The sequence below is a fragment of the Lycorma delicatula genome, chromosome 8 (genome assembly GCF_047948215.1).
Source record: "Lycorma delicatula isolate Av1 chromosome 8, ASM4794821v1, whole genome shotgun sequence".
Taxonomy (NCBI): Eukaryota; Metazoa; Arthropoda; class Insecta; order Hemiptera; family Fulgoridae; genus Lycorma; species Lycorma delicatula.
Genome location: NC_134462.1, coordinates 112,134,315 through 112,156,413, shown reverse-complemented (window position 1 = coordinate 112,156,413; position 22,099 = coordinate 112,134,315). Strand labels below are relative to the sequence as shown.

Sequence of the window (22,099 nt, the reverse complement as noted above, 5' to 3'; positions counted from 1 at the left end):
ATTTAGGAATCAACTCGTTGACTGCAAAACTTACCCTGGAGCAGACATTGATAGCGACCATAATTTGGTGATAATGAAATGTAGATTAGGGTTTAAAAACCTGAAGAAAAGACGTCAGATGAATCGGTGGAATTTAGAGAAGTTTGAGGAAGAGGAGGTAAAGAAGTTTTTTGAGGAGGACATCGCAAGAGGTCTGAGTAAAAAAGATAAGGTAGAAAATGTAGAAGAAGAAAGGGAGAATGTTAAAAAGGAAATTATTAAATCAGCAGAAGCGAACTTAGGGGGAACAAAGAGAACTGGTACAAAACCTTGGGTTTCAGACAATATATTGCAGCTGATGGATGAACGTAGAAAATATAAGAATGCTAGTGATGAAGAAAGTAAAAGGAACTACCGACAATTAAGAAATGCTATAAACAGGAAGTGCAAACTAGCGAAAGAAGAGTGGATTAAAGAAAAGTGTTCAGAAGTGGAAAGAGAAATGAACATTGGTAAAATAGATGGAGCATACAGGAAAGTTAAGGAAACTTTTGGGGTACATAAATTAAAATCTAATAATGTGTTAAACAAAGATAGTACACCAATATATAATACGAAAGGTAAAGTCGATAGATGGGTGGAATATATTGAAGAGCTATACGGAGGAAATGAATTAGAAAATGGTGTTATAGAAGAAGAAGAGGAAGTTGAGGAGGATGAAATGGGAGAAACAATACTGAGATCTGAATTTAAGAGAACATTAAAAGATTTAAATCGCAGAAAGGCTCCTGGAATAGACGGAATACCTGTAGAATTACTGCGCAGTGCAGGTGAGGAAGCGATTGATAGATTATACAAGCTGGTGTGTAATATTTATGAAAACGGGGAAGTTCCGTCAGACTTCAAAAAAAGTGTTATAGTCATGATACCAAAGAAAGCAGGGGCAGATAAATGTGAAGAATACAGGACAATTAGTTTAACTAGTCATGCATCAAAAATCTTAACTAGAATTCTATATAGAAGTATTGAGAGAAGAGTGGAAGAAGTGTTAGGAGAAGACCAATTTGGTTTCAGGAAAAGTATAGGGACAAGGGAAGCAATTTTAGGCCTCAGATTAATAGTAGAAGGGAAGATTAAAGAAAAACAAACCAACATACTTGGCGTTTATAGACGTAGAAAAGGCATTCGATAACGTAGACTGGAATAAAATGTTCAGCATTTAAAAAAAATTAGGGTTCAAATACAGAGATAGAAGAACAATTGCTAACATGTACAGGAACCAAACAGCAACAGTAATAATTGAAGAACATAAAAAAGAAGCCGTAATAAGAAACGGAGTCCGACAAGGATGTTCCCTATTCCCGTTACTTTTTAATCTTTACATGGAACTAGCAGTTAATGATGTTAAAGAACAATTTAGATTCGGAGTAACAGTACAAGGTGAAAAGATAAAGATGCTACGATTTTCTGATGATATAGTAATTCTAGCCGAGAGTAAAAAGGATTTAGAAGAAACAATGAATGGCATAGATGAAGTCCTATGCAAGAACTATCGCATGAAAATAAACAAGTACAAAACAAAAGTAATGAAATGTATTAGAAATAACAAATATGGACCAATGAATATGAAAATAGGAGGAGAAAAGATTATGGAGGTAGAAGAATTTTGTTATTTGGGAGTAGAATTACTAAAGATGGACGAAGCAGGAGTGATATAAAATGCCCAATAGCACAAGCGAAACGAGCCTTCAGTCAGAAATATAATTTGTTTACATCAAAAATTAATTTAAATATCAGGAAAAAATTTTTGAACGTATATGTTTGGAGTGTCGCTTTATATGGAAGTGAAGCTTGGACAATTGGAGTATCTGAGAAGAAAAGATTAGAAGCTTTTGAAATGCGGTGCTATAGGAGAATGTTAAAAATCAGATGGGTGGATAAAGTGACAAATGAAGAGGTTTTGTGGCAAATAGATGAAGAAAGAAGTATTTGGAAAAATATAGCTAAAAGAAGAGACAGACTTATGGGCCACATACTAAGGTATCTTGGAATAGTCGCTTTAATATTGGAAGGACAGGAGAAGGAAAAAATTGTGTAGGCAGGCCTCGTTTGGAATATGTAAAACAAATTGTTAGGGATGTAGGATGTAGGGGGTATACTGAAATTAAACGACTAACACTAGTTAGGGAATCTTGGAGCTGTATCAAACCAGTCAAATTACTGAAGAGAACAAAAAAAAATATAAATGTTTTATGTATAACATTCCAATTTAAAACATAAATACATTAGTAATTTTTGCATGCAATAAAATACAGTAAAATTCATTGTTACATTACCAAAACATAAAATAAAAAAGTATAGGGTGTCTGGACTAAAGGTATCCAGAAGTATATTTAGAAAACCAGTCATCATAATCTCTTAATCACAGGTTAATATCTCCAAGATTTGTTCAGTACACTCTCAAGGTTAGCAGAATATACGTGTGCAGGCAAGCCAACTCACAATGTAATTGTAGTCAGTAGTAATCAATTGAGATATGGACCCCACAACAGAAAGTTCAGTGCATACTTTGGTTAGTGGAATTTCAATCAGTTATGCATGTTCAACATTATGTTTGAACTGAATGTTATATCAATCCTCCTACATCCAAGTCTACTAGTCAGTGGGATACAACTTTAAGAGAGAATGGAAGCTTGGTTTCACAAACTGGAAATCATCCAAAAGTTTCAGTTAATGAAGAATTACGCATAAAGTGCGCTATGCATTCACTACCAGTCCTAGAAAGTCAATTGGGCAGGCTAGTTAGGAACTACAAATTCCTTGTTCCACTGCTAACAACACTATTCATAAACGGCTTTGTCTGTGAATGTACAAGTTGCATCTTCTTTCTTTCTTTTTCCTGTTTAACCTCCGGTGACTACTGTTTAGATAATTCTTCAGAGGATGAATGAGGATGATATGTATGAGTGTAAATGAAGTGTAAGTCTTGTACATTCTCAGTTCGACCATTCCTGAGATGTGTGGTTAATTGAAACCCAACCACCAAAGAACACCGGTATCCACGATCTAGTGTTCAAATCCGTGTAAAAATAACTGGCTTTACTAGGACTTGAACGCTGGAACTCTCGTCTTTCAAATCAGCTGATTTGGGAAGACGCGTTCACCACTAGACCAACCCGGTGGGTAAGTTGCAACTCCTTAAACCAAATGATCGTCACCTACAATATAAATTTGCTGCATAGGTAATCTAGCGTGTCAAAAACAATTCTATTTATCTTGATTTGCTGTTATTTAGTGATGAGGCAACCTTTCATTTGTGTGGAAAAGCTAACAGACACGATTGTCAAATCTGAGGTCTGAAAACCTCCATACAGTAATAAAAAAATTTAAGGGACACACAGAAAGTCAATGTTTATTTAAGACTGCACAAAAATTGTGTCATTGGTCTGTTTGACAGGATACACATATCTTGACATGCTTGAAAACTTTGTTGTTCCTCAGATTCCTGTAGACTTGTTTCCAAAAAGATGGTAATCCACCACACTTTCATCAAGATGTTACTACTATGTTCTTGAACAATTCTTTCCCCAAACAATGGATTGGATGGATAGTCCAACTGCACAGCCACCTAGATCTTCAGATATCACTCCTTTGGACTTATTTACTTGGGAATTTATTAAAATTTGTGTGCACCAAGAAATGTTCAAGATTTAGATGATTTAAAACAGAGAATTGTTGAGGTTGTTGGTCTAATGATGCCACCAGATGCTCCTAAACACCTGGCAAAAATTAGATTATCATCTAGACGTCTGGTAAGCTAAAAAAGGTATACACAGTGAACCTGATTAATATACAATAAAACTTGGTGAGTTGCTGTGTTTATTAAAATAATAATTAAATTATATTAACTGGTTCTCTTAATATAAGCTGTTACTCTTGGATACCTTTAACCCTGACACCCTAAAATGAGTTAAAATAAAACAAGCTATAAACATTTCTAATAACTAAGACTCAATTAATGGCACTGTCTCAAGGTGCACAATGTCTGAACAAGATATACACCAAATAAAACAATACACTTATCCTTATCTTTCTGATGAGTTAAAATCTGAATTCAAAATTTAAAATATAGGAAAAAATTAGAATTCAGAAAAGGCTAGCAGCATTGATATAAATAAAGTCATGAAGTTCTTTCAAAAAAAAAAAATCTTTAATAAATATATTAAGAGACATTTTTCTTTAAGTTATGGAAAGGCTTCAGTAAGAAGGTAGTTTGGCCATGAGATTGAGACAGATGGTTCAAGACTTCCAAAGAATATTTTGCAATGGATACCTTCTAAAAGAAGGAAAAGTGAAAGCTCTAAATGCTGTTGAAAGGGTGAAATAAAAGATAGTAATATGAAATAGAAGGTGTGAAATCACAGTTTCCACTGCTACCTGAAGTGAAAATAGAATGTAAAGAGAGGTGACAATGACAGCAATCTACTAAAAGTAAAATTATGCTATGACACTGATAAAATCAGCTCCAATTTTTAGTAGAACAAAAATACTTTTATTTTATACAGTAGGTAATATCCTTACTTGAGCTGATCAATACCAAGCCGCTGCATTTTAATAATTTCATTATTACAGGTACGATCATAAAATGGATTAGTACGTTCTGAAAAATATTCCATAACATTTGATGTACTCAGAACAGGAATCCAATTAGTATCATGCCATGATGTACCAAGTGGGTTATCTTCAACAAAAAATAAACATAAATACATATTATCTGAATTATAATAACAGAAAAAAAAGTTTATAGAAATTAAATTTAAAAATCAAAACAAAATATTATTTTTAAAATGGAATCATAATCAGTAAAACATGTAGCTATAACAGGGTAACACAAAACTTTATAAATACACTTATTTAAAATTAAAAGTTAATCAGCATTGTATGAAATACTACTATAAATTTCATAGATTTTTGCTACCATATTAAAAAACATAATTAACAAGAAAACATTAAAAACAAGCAGCATTTCAATTTTTCATGCTTCCTCCTCATTAAAGATTAAAAACATAGTGAGTGATTCAGGCAGTAAATAATTTAAGTTGCATAAAAAATAAAAATAAAAAATAAACTTAAAAGCAGTGAGAGGATTTGTACAATTAAATGACGTTCAGCTAAAAACAATAATCTTTGGATAATTTTTTACTTCTAAGCCAATCCCCAGCATTAACGCACTGCCAAAGTATGTCTATCCAAGTTAAAAGAGATGAATTTAAGTAATAATAACAAAATAAACTGGCATGTCACATCTGATACCACGTAAAGTGTTCAAACTTGTCAAATTTCCTAAATGAAATTTACTATAAACACAATTGTTTGCAACAAAAAAAAAAATTATTTAAAATGTAACCACCTGATGAAAAAACAACTAGAATCTGATTTTACTAACTTTTCACGATACAAAATCTTCAAAAGTCTGATATTCAAAGTTTAGTCTCAATCTTTAAATCTGAAGTCTAACATCTGTTTTAAAAGATACCTGTTAGATAAATGTAAATTGTTTACATTTATAAAACTGTACATATAGATAGATATAAAAGCACAGCACCCCTAATATAATATTTGGTACCCCTAAAAAGTAGATTAAAGATAAAAATAGGTCTAAATGGTTACATGGTTACATACTTCTAAACAACTATTTTTAAAAATGGTGATGTATTACCCCCTTATTTCAGTGCTATGAGATGAGAACTGTTCTTAGTCTAAATATATCTTGTTTAGAAAAAATAGTAAAAACTTTTTAAGTGAATTATTTTACGTTAATAATTTCCCCCAGTAACGGAGAAAGTGTGACCACTGCTTTCATAAAGTCACAGAACCTTTGCATTTGTTGTTACAAGGTAAAAGGACTCCTAGCTAAGTTTAATGTCCTGGCAAGACACATATATATTTTTAACTGTACTAGACAAGGTCAAAATGCATAGGTCACAATGATTCCTCATCCCTGTGGCAGTGTCAATAGTTTTGCATTAATACAACAAGCACAATGTTTTCACAAACTCAGTTTATATTTTATTAAAAATCATAATTTATTTACTGTCTCCATTTTCTTCTTTTTTTTTTCTGTGAAAAATGCTTTTACAATATCATTGCCCAAACACAATAAACTTTTGGTAATAAAAAAATACTTGCCTATCACATTATATATCTAAATTAAAATAATAAAATTACCATCTGCTTTACGGCAAATGTCATGAAAAGTTGAAACACAGTACAGTGATTCAAATTGATATTATTATATAAAAAGGAAGAGGGTTTTTGTTTGTTCGGAATAAACAAAAAAACTACTTGATCAATCACAACCAAATTTTTAGCCGTAATATATTTTAGATATATTTCATCTGGAAAAATCTCAAAAAAGAAAAGCAAATATATATATATATATATATATATGCAGATGTAGTAGTGGAGATTTGCCGGTTGAAGCAAACTTTAATGAATTTAATTAATGAACTGTGAGTCTCTAACATCACTGAGTGAGCTGGGTTTGAACTGAATGATTCGAATCAATCGAATGAATAATATTACAAAAATAATACATAAATTGAGATATGCAATCACCTTGTGGGAGGCTAGACCATTCATCATCAATTGGTAAAAAACAGGGTGCCCCTGGGGCACTAATTTAGGAGATACAATGGGGTGCTCTTATATCTCTACAAACAGTTATCCGATTTTCTAAATTCAAACTGGTTATTTGTTAGTAGGCTGAAGGCTAATTTTTTCTTGTATCAGGTACATTTTAGATCTAACAAATCACGGTTATCCAAAAATGTTATCAAAAAATTAAAAATTATTAAAATGAAAGATTATTTATTAAAACATGTAAACAATAAATGATCCAGTACGATACTGCTACTTCTCATTCGAGCCACTAGGTGGCAAGCCGCTAAATTCTCCCTTTCTTACAGCAAGCCACTCCCAAAATATTTTTCAGTAGATAATTTCAATAGAGGTCTTATTGAAATTGAAGGCAACATATCGTGAAAAATTCATAATCAAAGCCAAGCAAACACTACTAAAGATAAATTGATGAAAATTTATATATATGTTCTCTTACGGTGTAACTACACACTAAGAAAGGATTTTTTGAAATTCCAAGTTTAAAGGGGTAAAATGGAGTAACAATGAAATTTACTATTTTTTTAGTTTCTCAGTAACAAATAAAGATCAGTTTGATTTTTCTATGCGTTATCTTGATATGAATATCTAAAAATCAATTTCTAGATTTTTGAAATTCTGAGTTTCAAGAATTAAAATGGGTTTTTGAATTTTTTTGAGATCCTGTTTTTTTTTTTTTTTTAATTTCTCAATAACAAATAAAGAAATTAACCTGAATTTCGGTAAGTGTAATCCTCATGTGAATCTCTAGATTTTTTAAATTTGACCTTGAAAGAGAGTGAAGAAAGGTAAAAAAATGTTGAACAATTATTGCAAATTTAATCAATCCTGACTATACTGAATGAGATATTCAGTAGATTTGGGCTTGCAATTGAATTTCTATTTTTTTAAGGGGTGCAAAGTTTTTATACGATGGTGTAGCTCAATTAAAACACGGCCACTGCCACCGTTACTGTAAGTGACTGGCTGTACCTCCCTCCAATTACTTGACTAAAAACCATAAAACAAAAAGACTGACTGCTACGGAAAATGCTAGTAACCATATAGCACAGGCAAATCTGCAACGGGGAGCTAATACTTGAATATAAACAGATGGTCCTGAGAAATCGTAAAACACAGGATAGCAATATTTCATTATCCCCTAGAAGAATAGTTCACATGTTAGCCCCTAGGATAAAATAACAGATACAATCTAGAAGAATGAGGTGCACTGTTAGTTGGCAATTGCAGCGAACACAGAGGGGTGCATCTGTTTGCATCATTAGATATCCATGAGTGAACCTAGTGTGCCCTATTTGTAAATGGCAAATAATAACCTCCTCTCAATGGTTATTTTTGCATGAAGAGCTCCACGGTGACACAGTGTTAATCGAGTGAAGTTTATTGTTTTTGGTAGCATTCCCTTCATTTTGCCACTCATCATGAACCACTCTTCAGGAAACAGACCATTTGAAATGAAGGAATGAAACCATCTGAAGTGATGCAATTGGTGAAAGGAAGCTGGAAACAAGCCTCCTTTACCTCCTTCATCTTAATCTGAATGCCAAAAGTTTTTATGACTAATTTTTTCCAATACAGCAGAACCAAATAAATTAAATATTTTTTGTTTAGCGTTTATATTTTCTTAAATAAAAAATGCAGCTAATAATATGTAGTAGTCATCTGTCAGAGTTACATGATGACAGTTTGCACAACATTCATCAGTCACTTATACATTCTTCAGGAAAATTATTCAAGAAACTTTTTAACAGCTGGACTTTTGATCACGTTATTTTGCAAAAAAAATTCAAAACCCATATCAAATTAAGAACTGCAAAAACTTGGAGAATTTACTTTAACAGATAACTTGAGTACTGTAGTTAATTGAAAAATGTTTAATTATTCTTGTCATTAAATATATATGGCTTGTTTTACATGTGGTTGCATAACTTTATGAGCACTATCTATAATCCATTATTTCCTCCAGTAATGGTGCAACAGTCTCTTGTTTTAAACCATCTGCCATAGCATTTCTTACGACTATAAAGCACGTATGTACATCATCTGGGTAAAGCGGCACTAATCTGAGTTGTTGATTACTCCTCTGAGAGTATCATGTTCATTATACAGCCAATACCTGTGGTGAACAAAGCAAAGGAACCATTTGAAAGGCTGAATATATCAGTATTTCTGTAATTGGGTTGACATGCTGATATGTATCAATAAGGCTTTGTAAAAACAAGGCAACAGGAAACCATATTATTCCTTACTCTCGTTAGTAAGTATAACATGTTAGTCTTGAGAATGATAGGCCATATTTTTTTTTTTTTTTTTTTTAGTCTTGCCTTGTGTAGGTGCCTATAACCACTACAGTTTTGGCAGTTAACAAACTGAAATAACAAAAATTAGCGTTTTTAGTAGTGTGGGTACTTTTTAATGGTATTTCTGACATTATTTACTAAAATACCCACACATGCCAAATTTTCTACAAGGCCAAATCATGTAGAAATGAATAAATGAGACAGTACTGAGACTATACCAGACAAGATCAAAGTACATAGGTCAATTGATTCCTCATCCCTCTGGCAGTCAGAAGTTTCACAGTAATAGAACAAGCACAATGTTTTCACAATCCCAGCTTATAATTATTAAGAAACATTATTTATTTACTCAGTATTAATCTGAATGCCAAAATGTTTTTATGACTAATTTTATTGATAGTGCAGTACCAAAAAAAGTAAATATTTTTTGTTTGATGTCTACATTTTCTTAAACAAGAAATGCAGCTATTACTTAAATACAGCATTCTCTTTCTCAATCTCTCTCTCTCTCTCGTTTTATCTCTATTAGTGGAATCAATCTTTCTTATATACAAAAGTTACCCATCTAAATTTTATGAAAGTAGGTTAATCCATTATTAAGATATAAGAAAAATATACACCAACATATGCACACATACACAATTCTTTCTGAGAGTATGGTTTTTGTATTTTGGGGCAGTGGACCAAAGAACACTAAGGAACACAAGAATGTAGGATGGTGATTTTTTTAGCCGACACCAAAAAAATTTTTTTTCCATGATACTAACCTCTGTTACATACCATAACAACCGGGAAAGTAAAAACTTATGGTCATTTTTATGTTCATTCAAATTCAATTACCAATATTTAAAAAAATTTCATTTATTTATAATAAAATTTAATATATTAACATGTAACAATTAAAAAATTTAAATTAACATACTAATTCTCAATACTATTTTTCTCATTAAAGTAAACAATAGCTACATCTTTTAATGAAGAAAATTAAAAAAAAAACACAATTACCCATAATGAATTTTGGTTACGGAATGCAATGATTTTATTAAAACACTTTTATAATCACCAATAATACAGCACTTATCACTTTTCTCAGAAACAGTAGAATACTTTCATAGTTATAATTTTTGGTCACTTCCTTTAATTCAATTTTATTATCAGTCCAATTTGTTTTATCATAAAATAAATTTCTGATTAAAAATTACACAGCCAGTATGTAATTTCTCAAAATAAAACTGTTTAAAAAAAATCAGTATTTTAAGCAGGAAGTATCAACAGAATCAGTTATCCAGAAAATGACTGAAACAAAATCTCAATTGTATGTCTTTAACATTCATAAAATAATAATAATAATAATGTAGTAATAATTAATGAATAAATTGGAAGAATAAATATTATTATATTATATTTTTTTAAATTAGTACAGTCCAACAAAATTACATTTATTTTAAATAAGCCTAAGAATATTATTTTTACACATAAGGTAAAAGCACAAGGTTTTAGTAAATGAAACCTAGGAAAGAAAATTCAAGCTCACTGTAAAATTCTAAAATCATGCTAGCAAACATATCTGTTTAATTAGTATAGCATGAATAATTTCACAAAGTAAGAAACAACATTTTTCATATAACTAAAATTACTTTTATTTTTTACATTCATTTTCTTACCTTAGAAATGTAAAACTACCTTATTAAAGAAAATATGTCATGTTTTACAAATACTTCTACAAATTTGATCATTAAACCAATCATTTTAAAAATATTTTCATTGCTTTTGTACATCTGCATAAATACAGAAATAAATATATGGTTAGTAAACTGATAAAATTTACAATTGTGTCAATGTAAATGTAAAAAACTAACCTTTCACACAGAAAACATATACTTGATGAAGATGTTGAAGGGAAATCATCAGTCAAATAACTTAATCAGTCAAAATTAACTTTATCAAGCTTTCAAAAGAAGCTTAACCACACCTTTTTTCCAACAAAATGGAAAATAGCCAGTAAAAAGCATTCTTTTTAACAAATTTTTTTAACGAAGGTTCTGAATGAACCTTCTTTATTGCACTTATGCCCAACGAGCAAACAAGGAGTTCCACAGTGACTCTGTCAGACCAAGGAGCCTTATGCCTTCCAAAACTGCAAACAATCTGCTGCAGCTCAGCCTCAGTAATCTCCAAAGATGCCATACCCGAACGAAAAGAAATAACCTCACAACTAACATACAGATGATACTGACACTCACCTTATTTAACAAAAAATCATCATCTGGCAGTAAATCATTCAACAGTGTGCAATATTTCCATCTTGTCAGTCAGTACACCTTGCCAAGTCAAGAGAGCAGACAGAAGAACATCTTTCTTCCATTTATGTCCCAAAATCCTATAAATAACACACGGGGATCCTTATTACCTTGATCCTGCACAAAAAATGTCAAGAACCCATTTTTTTGTTCAAATCATATAAAAATACCAACCAGGTCCTCAAATCCCAACCGGGAAGCAAGTTTTGTTAGTCGCTCAGGATCACCTTCACATTGAGAAGCTTGCCTAAGATGACTCACATACTGCTTCAGATCAGAAAACTCTCTTGTCTACCATGGAACAATTCTCTCCCAACTAGAACTATGTGGGATAGTGTTCTGCAGCATCCACATAAGCAACAGAAAGCCTCTCTGCAAACTCCTCCAAATCCATAACTTTCAAACTCTGGCTCAAGACACGAAGTCTGGCCAATAATACATCAACAAATTTTTCCCAGTCTGCCCTCCTGTGCAGGAAACATCCCTGCTGAATGGGCACATTACACCAGTACCTCATCGAGGACTTTCCAAACAAAATCAGACAGTAATCACTGGAACGGTCGGTCATCAACATGTCCATCAACAGACAGCCCCAGGAATATGCCTTCCAACCGTCACATATATATTTGTGCGACCAATCAATCTTCTACCATCCACCATTCCTGCGAAAGTTGAGAACTCGCCCAAAAGATTATAAACCTCAAGATTGTGTTGTACAATGTAACTCTCCGCCAATTCCCCTTTCTCATCCATCAAAGTACTGTGCCACCATGAGGGACACTTTCCTGTTTACTGGGGGTGATTCCAGCATAGGAAAGCAGATTGGCCAAAATTCTCCTCTTTGTTGGAGTCCAGACTGGAGATTTTTTCTTGAGACCATGACGGCCTGCCATTAGATGTCCTGGCAGAAAATTTCACTTCTGCGGTGGTGACGGCAGCTGAAGTCGCCAAGCCGCCAATTCCTAGAGGCACTGGCTGGGAACATGTAACTAGTAGGTGGTCTCGAAATCTGACAGCAATGAAGCAGTCTGTGAATCAACTCAGAAGGGCTGCGTAACGAGAGGGTGATCCCGTTCGCCATGTGAACCTAACTGCAGATTACCGCAGAACAACTACGTACTTTCATAGCAATAGTTCCTCCAAGCATTCCTGGCGCACCATCATTCAGGAGCAAGGGAATAGAGACCCTTGGAGCATTGTGAATAGAGCCCTTGGACATAAGCGCAAGAAAGATGTCCTCTTGTCAGCTTTATCAACCCGCAAGGGTGTGGTAATTGATAAGAACCATGTCCTTAATATTTTGCTGAATGATTTGCTCCCGGATGTCACTATGATGTGAGAGGTTTCATACCACCGACGTGTCAGGCAGGAAGTCGCGGTTTTCAAGACCGACTTACAATCTTCTGAGATAACTGATGCATAGGTGTGCCAGTTGACCTGAAGTATAGAATGGCACAAGGCCCCTGGATATGATTGTATCACAATGGAGCTCCTCGTCCAAGTGCTTCCAGTAGTTCTTGGTCCTCTAACTAGAATATGTAATACGTTGCTCTTTGCTGGCCACTTTCTGGCATGTTGGAAGCATGGAGACTTGGTGTTGTGGTTCAATGACAGCGACAAAGATCCTACTGTTAGTTCTTACCATCCACTAACACTCTTGCTTGTGATTGGCAAGGTTTTTGAGAAGGTCCTATATTTGCGTATCAATGTTAGATTGGCCACTGATCATTTGCTAATGAACAACCAGTATGGTTTCTGACGAGGCAAGAGCACTGAGGATGCCCTACTAAAGGTGATGGATATAGCTTCCTCTAGTCCATGTAAATATGTAATAGGGATTTTTCTGGACATATGTGGGGCATTTACAACTTACGGTGGCGCTCTGCCCTGTTTCAGATGCAGAAGCATAAATGTACACGAAATGAATAGAAGTGCTCTCAAGTTATTTCAGCCATCGAACCGTTTCCATGTGTGATGGCGGTTCGGAGGTTTGTTAAGACCTTAACTAAAGGATGCAATCAGGACAGTGTTCTGAGTCCCCTACTTTGAATCATAGAATTCGATTCCATGTTGCGTTTAAGGTTGCCATGTGGTTGTCATGTCGTCGCTTATGCTGATGACACGCTGCTACTGATTGAAGGGAATTCATTTAACGAGGTAGAGTTCCAAGCTGCTCATACTTGTGAGACACTCTGACTCTGGACTTTCCAACATAATATGATTTTCAGCCCGGAGAAAACCATAATAAACCATAAACCATTGCTTAAGGGCCGACTGGCTGCTTCCCAACAAATCCAGGTTCAGATGGCTGATCTCCCCATTCGGTACTTTAAGACTCAAAAATACCTGGATGTTATCCTTGATGAGAATTTTTGGTTCAAGGAGGATCTACAGTACGTAGCAAAAAAGGCCGCTGATGCTTTTTATGGAATCCGTAGTCATTCTTCCCGATTGGGGGTTGAATTACCGTACCATGCGTATCCTTTGCAAAGGTGTCAGCAAAGCTATTATGCTGTATGCTGCACCTGCCTGGGCTCACCATATGGCTTTTAGGTATTGCGCAAACATTTTGCTGGCTGTTGTAGGTGGTTATAGAACAATCTCACAGGAGGCAGTCTGTGTTACAGCCAGAATCAAACCAATAGATATATTGGCTAATGAACGTATGGAACACTACATTTCCAAGGTAAATAACCTATTGATGTAAGAATGAAAGCAGGAGCTTAAAGACTGGGGTCTTGCGTCTTGATAGGTCAGGTAGGACAAATCCCCCCCACAGATCGCTACATGCATGGTATATTCCCTATAGTGTCTGATTTAGGTGCGACTGGATGGGTCTCCTCCAATTGGTATATCACACAGTTTCTCTTGGGGGGAGGTGCTTCCCTCCGGTGGCAGTCCTGATCGTAACTTGATAATGCCACGCGAGACACCATGATAGGACCAGATGGAGGTACAGGGTTTGTCCCTGGCTCCTGCACGGACCGGAATGAGGTTTTGTTTCCCTTGTTAGGTGACCTAAATTGGTTGACTTATTTGGGTATAGGTCTGAATTTCAATGTTGCGTAAGACATAATTTTGATTGGTATGAGTGTAGCACTGATTTAACTTTAAACTTGCTCGTTTTCTGAGGCACTCACAGTCACAAACGGTGCTGTCAAATCTGGACTAGGTGCAGAGTTCCGCGTTTTTGGTTAGTTAGTATGGGGGAATCATGTTAGATTGGATGTGAACATGGCTGTTTGAAGCCTACGTAAAGATGAAATTTGATATGTATTTTACTGATGTAAATGTCTGCCGAGGCATTTACATCAGTGGCATCCTGACCGAGGCCTGGCTGATGACTGTGAGATGTAATCAGTAAGAGGGTCTAAACTAAAGACAACCTCCAGTAAAGCCCCTCAGGGCTTGGAACAGAAAGAGTGGTGTGGCGACCGGTAATGTCACAAGGTGGGTGTCTTCCCCTTATGGGGTTGGGATATACTAAATAAAGACTTTGCATTAACGTCTACACACCAATTAAAAAAGGGCAGACACCAACAATAAAGCTTGCAAGTCCTCGATTACCAACGACACAACAATATAATGAAAATCAGAGAGCTGCTGAAAAGACGCAATCCACCTGCACAGAATAGCAGACATACTAGCAGGCCACATTGAAACTTCTGCCAGCCACTGAAACCTGGCATCATCCGCCACAACAAACTGCAAAAGAACAACACCCAGATTACTTCAATCTGCAATCTTGTGGAGATTAATTCAATCTCCACAATGTAAGCACCCTGAGCATTCATCTGTCTGAAATTATCCATTCAACAAATTGAAGTGCATCTCAACAGATGCACTTCAAATAAGATTCACAATCCTTATTGTCCACACAGGACTTATTCTCTTTGCACAGTCTCTTACAATTGACACAAATCAATCCCCCATTCTTCTTAATGACAACACTTAATACAACACTGAACATCTATATATTCCTTCACCCTACAAGCCACAAACAACTGCCTTCAAAAACAAGCTTCTGTAGAAGGCCAGGAACCACCTCCAACACTGCATGCTAACACTCTGCTTCAAGTTTACCTCTCTTAAACAGGAACTGCCATTCACCCCAAAAAGTCGCCTCATCTAAATTAGTATTTTGCTCCCTTACCAGTCATGAACTCATTGTCAGAGAAACATATCCAGTGTCATAGACAATAACTCTTGATTGCCATTTACGACTCATTTACTGTGAGGTAACCCTCATAGCCTCTTTATTATCTGCGACGACAACTAATCCCCTCTGGGTTTCCTACATATTTCTTTCTTTAGGCTGGACCTCTTCTTACGAAAAGCAGCCTGAAAATCGTCTCTTATTTCCTTGACCGTTTTTGCTGAACCCTCATGCTTATTCAGAAAGACAACCTCCAGCTGCTTTGTCAACAGGCTGGCCTCACACTTATCCTTCAAAACCTCCATGTAACGCTTCTACTAATACTCCACAGGCCTACAAACTACAGTAGGAAATGTTACTGTTTCCTTCATAATCACTTTCTTCACTTCAATTGGCTTAGAAGCTGATGCCTCAAAACCCAGAGTCAAGGCAGAAAACATTGCCTTAAATCCCTTTATCTTGTGAATAATCCTACTCCTAACCAAAGCCAAAGCACTTTGAGAATTCTCTATAAAGATCATAATGATCCTCAAAGTATCTAACCAGGGAAACAGAGCTAACTTCCCCTAGTTAGCCCTAAAAAACTCATCAAGCAGATCATCTCATGAAACCCAGTTTGAGTCACCTCTCTCTTTTTCCGTTTTGCCTCTGGAACCACCATAAAGTTGACCATTCCTGAGATGTGTGGTTAATTGAAACCCAATCATACATGAAACCCAACATCAGTATCCATGATCTAGTATTCAAATCCGTATAAAAGTAACTGCCTTTACTGAAATTTGAATCTTAGAACTCGACTTCAAAATCAGCTGATTTGCAATGACGAATTGACCACAAGATCAGCCTAATGAGCTAGTCGGAGTTACCTGACACTGCCTGATCTTAACAGTACTAATTTTAAAAAGGTTACGAATTCAATGAAGTAACTGAATAGTATGTCTATAAATATATATATTGTCTTTCTAAAATCAATTCTTTTAAGAATCATACTCCTCTGTACTATACATAAATATATTAGTTTTATTTTATTTTATCAACCAAAGTACAGAATAAATAAAGTAGAATGTCTTCTTATTCCTCTATATATACAGGAGCGCTTTCACAATTTACTCACATCATCAGCTCCATTACATATTCATTTCAAATTACATTACAAACTTCTTAAGATATAATTCCTTATCATCCATTTATTTATTTTATTTTAAATTTAAAACCATTAATTGTTTTATTTTAATCATTTAAACTTTTATTCAGTTAAATTAAAAATTAAAACAAAATTAAAAAATTAATTAAAATTAACATTAAAAATTAAATTGTAGAAATTTTTACATATGTAAAAATATGACGTCAAGGCATAAAATCAAATTTAAATTTAAATTTAAAATCAAAAATCCAAAATTAAAATTAAAATAAAAAAAGTAATTTTAAGTAAAGTAATTATGCATTTTATCCATTTAACTGAACTAACTTTGCTGCAACTTTCAACTTTGAAAGCTGCATTAGATGGCACCACCATCTATTTTGATATTTCAATCAGTAGTGTAAAGTAGGTTCAGTTAGATGGAAAGCATGCATAATTGCTTTACTTAAAATTATTCTTATTTGAATTTTGGATTCTGGATTTTAATTTTTAATTTTAATTTGATTTTATTCCTTGATCTTACATTTTTGCACAATGTAAAAATTTTTACAATTTAATTTAAATTTATTTTTTAATTTTGTTTTAATTTTTAATTTAACTGAATAAAAGTTTAAATTCTTAAAATAAAAAGATTAAAAGTTTTAAATTTTAAATAAAATAAATAAATGGATGATAAGTTATATTTTATGAAGTTTGTAAAGTAATTTGAAATGAGTATGTGAAATATGTAATGCAGCTGATGATGTGAGTAAATCGTGAAAGCAGTTCTGCAAATATAGTGGAATAAGGTAAGTCATCCTACTTTATTTATTCTGTACTTTGGTTGATCTAATAAAATATATATAGGGGGGCTGCATTTTGTTCATGTTTTTTTTTTTTTTCAGATATTGAAGGTATAAAAAATAGCATGTTGTCAAGTGTTGTAAGCTTAAGTTTTATATGTAATATGAGTAAGATTTAACATTTTTTAATGATTAATGAATGTTTCACATGTACATGTTTGTATGTATTGTTTTCTATGAGAATATTTGTAAAAATTAATTCTGTTGGTCTAACTCATGTAAATGTTTTCCTTGTATTTGTAGGTGAATGTATCCTATCTTTCTAATGTAACGTTGATAATCACTGCAATTTAATTTTTATATTCCTAATTTGTTGGTTTGTCGGTGTGCGATTTTTTTCTTTCTGTATGACTTGCATACTTGCAAGTCATACAGACTGTTTTTTTTAAGGAACACAGTAACCTTTTTTTCTAGAAATGGTATCAATTTTGTACATGACTGTCGATTGATATATATAAATGTTGTGTTTTTCCTGTCATTAGAAAAGGCAGACAGTCAGCTTGAAACATAGTTTAATAATGCTCTTTTGCAAACTGGTAGAAAGTGATCAGTCCCTACTGTAAAAACAAAATGGCAGCATCCAACTTGGCCCCATTTGTGAGTAAACTCCTTTTAAAGATGATTAAGTGGTTCTAGAAGCTTATTTATATTGTAGTGACAGTAATGGCAGCAGCTTAGTAAGCAACTAGTGAGCATTAAAGTCTCAATCAAGAAATTTTTAATTTGAGTTTCTATCATTTGTTTTTAACTTTGATTTTTTTTTACAAATAGACAAAGATGATTTTTTAATTACACAGTATTTATAACAATAATATTTATAGGAATCTATAAAAAACTAAATGAATTTAACAGTATTATTTTATTTGAATACAACAATTATTAACCTACCGCCAAACATATTTTGCTTTACAAAACTTGGAAAAGTTTAAAAACATACATTTATTTTAATTTTCAGCTTGCCTATTACAAGCCAAAAATATTGAAACTTTGTTTATTTTTTTTTTTTATTAATATCATCAAATTTTTTAAAAAATTATTTTAATTTTTTCAAGTTGTATAAAACAAAATTTGTTCGTTGTCTATATTAGTTAATCCTTCATTTACCATGTTCATAAAGATTTTTAGGTAAATGATTACTATATTCAAGTAAAATAATATTAAACAAACACGAAACTCATAAATGCATTTTAATAAATAATAAAATCTTGATTTTATTATTATATTATTATTAATAATTATTAATATTGTTATTAATACCGTATAATAATAAATCATTTGCAGTAGTGTATTTGTTAGAAAAATATAAAAGCTAAAAAAAAACCAATATATAATCTCAAACCTGAGTTATCTTGTTTTTTTTGTTTTTTTTTTACTGTTTAACCTCCGGGTTCGCAGTTAAGCATTAATTCACAGAGGATGAGATTAATGATTTGTAGCGTGTGTGAAAAATATCATGCCTGACCGGGATTCGAACCCGGGACTCCGAGTTCGAGATATCTTGTTTATAAAACTTTAAGTTCACCAGTCGGCCTCTGCTCCCGCTCAGATGTATATATTGTAACACGTGTAGTAACAGATTCTAACCAATCATTATGAAAGTAATAGAAATTATAATAATGGAAGAAATCCAGAAAGGAACAAAACGAAGAACCCTTTTTATAAAGAATAGGTCCGTTTTACAATCATCTTTTGTTATACTGCCCACTAACACAAAATGAACATCTGTTGTATGGTTAGAAGAGACCAGATTTGGAATTCATGGGAACAAAAGCCTCAGTCAACTGTTCTTATGCTTCAACTTGGTTCCAGTCTAGCAGGCAAAGAAGCTAGAAGTATAAATAGCTCTGGAAGACCAGCTAAAAAGGTTTTATTAGAACCAGTCAGGATTTGCGAGGAGTTCAGCAAGAAGATGCTACAAGTTGTGTGGGTTTGGCAAGTTCTGCGAACCAGTCCAGCGACATTACAACAATGGTCCAACGAGGAGAGTCACAGGTGTTATTCTGCAAGATGAGAATGCAAGGCGTCAGTTCAGAGAGTAAAGTTCTGAATCCAGTTTGATACAAGTAAGATGACACTACGAGTAATTCCAGTAAACCAGAAATACTATCGATGAGTTACAGTAAAATTATAAGTGTGTAAGTGATAATTATATAAACATTCTAAATTGTCAACCTCTCAATATCCGGATCGAGCTGCGGAACATGCAACTATATATATAATAAGCAACCTGAACCATTCAAAAATCTTTAAATAAAATTTACTGCAAAGTGGGGCCAGATTGGAAGCTAGCATATTTAATTTTAAATAAGGATCACCCATCCTACCACCCTGATAAAGGGCATTAATAAGCTCTGTTGTTATCTAGCCTGCCCTTGGGTAGTATACTTACAAGGGATCTGCCATAGTAAGTATACTTTTGATTTTTTACTGTATTATAACATTATTTTATTTTATTTTTAGTAGAAATTAAGTTTAAGTGTTTACTTTAGCAAATTCAGAACATAGTAAACATAAACAAAAAATATAAATAAATTTCTTACAAATAAAAATATATATTTACAATAATGAAATTTATTACATGTACCTGGCATGCAAGGTAAACGGCCTGGCATCATACTGTATCTATTCACTCTTGGGTAAAAAACCTAATAAGACAGCTATGAATAAATTAAATTATGTCTACCAAATACTTAATGAAGAAAATCTTTTAACTGCAATGGATGTACAACTTTTTAACACGAAAAAACACCTGAAACATTCAAATAATAATTAATGTAAGAATGGCAAGATTCATTGAGTATATTGTTTTTGACTTCTCCAAAACTAAAAGTAAATCATAAAAATGATTAATGTAATAGATTATTAATTGCTAAGAGAAGTTTTAACATAAACAAAAGTAAAAGAAAAATGCAGGATACACAATGACTTAATTATAATACAAAACATAATATACTACAAGTCAAAATTCTCTAATTATATGAAGTAAAAATATATCTAACAAACAAGAGATAAAAAAAAAATGCATCAGGTTAATAAAAAACAAGCTACTTAAAAACATTTGCTTCATATAATATGTATATATTTAGAAAATACGTAGAACTTTTTAAAAGCATCTAGAAGTCTTATTGCATAGAGTGCAGAAACTCTGATTGATAAAGTATACATGAACAAAATAAAAAAGATTTTGGAACATATATATATCACAGAACTTTGAAAATTAGCCAAGTTTAAACAATGAAACGAAACAAGGAAAAAGAGACAGTATCTGAAAATTCTCTATGAACAACATAAAGGTTAAAAAAAAAAAATAGTAAATAGTAAAAATATTTTTTTTAGTAAAAAAATAATAAAAGCTATTTATGACCACTTTCAAAAACTACGTAGAAATCACTATTTCAGAAAACTTTTAGAATCAAATTAAACATTTCCTTCTTTTGAAGTTATGATGACACTGTCATTAATGTTTTTAAAAAGGTTATGAAATCCCTTTAATATGTAATCAAATAATATATTTTATTTACATTGTGTTTGGCATTTCAATACATATTAAAGTTCATTAAATTACATATTAAAGCAGTTTTCTAATCTATTCCTGACAAAAGAAATTTACAATAGTGCAACTGGTAAATCTATTTACTATAGGATAAGCTATATAATTAACTCCCAAATGTCCTCTAAAAAACAATCTCCTTGTAAACAGAAAATTTTCACATCACAAACTAGTTCACCAAAGGATATTTGGGGATCTTTGTTAAATTATTAATAAAAGTTATAATATTGTTAACACATTAGATATATAAAGCAAATAACTGAAGATGTAAAATAAGGTAAATGTTAACTTAAAAAATGAGAAAGGAGCACAGAAGAGTATCAAAATAATCAAAGTTACATGACAACAGAAAAGACAGTGGCAAAGCCCTACTCTTATTTTAAACATTAATTTGGTTTAATTAAATTTTTTTCAATAGAAATATTATTATTGTTATTATTATAATACATAAGAGTATAGCATAACAACAGAATTTTATTTTTTGGGACAAAAACCCAAACTGGAAACATCCCTACCACAAATCATAAAAGAGGTAAAACTGAGCAATTACTTGATCAACATCAATTTTGTGCACACTTCAATATACCATAGTAGATATGATAAGGATTTGGAAAACACAAGATCTAAATGTCACAAAGCAACGTTGAACAGCAAGTGATCCGTGCAAGATCAACTGTCTCATTATTGATACTCTAGTCAATTAGCTCTATCAGTTTTGTGAGTTATCAAGACTTGTTCAGATGCCAATTCATTCTATGGAGAGAGGTAAGGATTAAGGTTAGAGTTGGAGTTAAAGATTAGACTTCTGTAGAGAAAGGTTAGGAAGTTTAAATTATCAAGTAATAACTTTGTAATTTAAAGGTCCTGGCGTTTGAATCCCGGTCAAGCATGGCATTAAATCATTCACCTCATCCTCTGAAGCAATACCTAACAATGGTCCCCGGTGGTTTAAAAGAAAAAAAAAGAAAAAATAAATTACTTAGCACAATCTTGTAGGAAGGATACTTAGCTGAACTTAAGGTTAAACAGAAATATAGTCACTACAGAGAGAGACCACACCACATGATATGTAGTACTGTTAGTCACATGCACAATGGGAAATCACCTTACCAAGAGTGCAGGCAGTCATCTTCAATGGCTGACTATGAGTTCG

General features: G+C 32.9%; 1 protein-coding gene across 11 annotated transcripts in view; it reads right to left on the bottom strand.

The window, feature by feature from the left end:
• MED6 (mediator complex subunit 6) overlaps positions 1-22,099 on the bottom strand; it is a 32,142-nt gene that overhangs the window by 8,513 nt on the left and 1,530 nt on the right. For 6 of the 11 annotated variants that reach the window (XM_075372448.1, XM_075372449.1, XM_075372451.1 and 3 more), the window contains exons 2-3: positions 19,981-20,145; positions 4,561-4,720 (exon numbers count right to left, since the gene is read on the bottom strand). In XM_075372448.1, coding sequence (XP_075228563.1) covers positions 4,561-4,720; positions 19,981-20,011 — 191 coding nt within the window. In that variant the 5' untranslated portion in view covers positions 20,012-20,145. Of the gene's footprint in view, positions 1-4,560; positions 4,721-9,962; positions 10,254-10,621; positions 10,736-14,773; positions 14,963-19,980; positions 20,146-22,099 lie in introns of all 11 variants that reach the window. The other 5 variants (XM_075372456.1, XM_075372459.1, XM_075372458.1 and 2 more) reach the window with 5 other exon arrangements.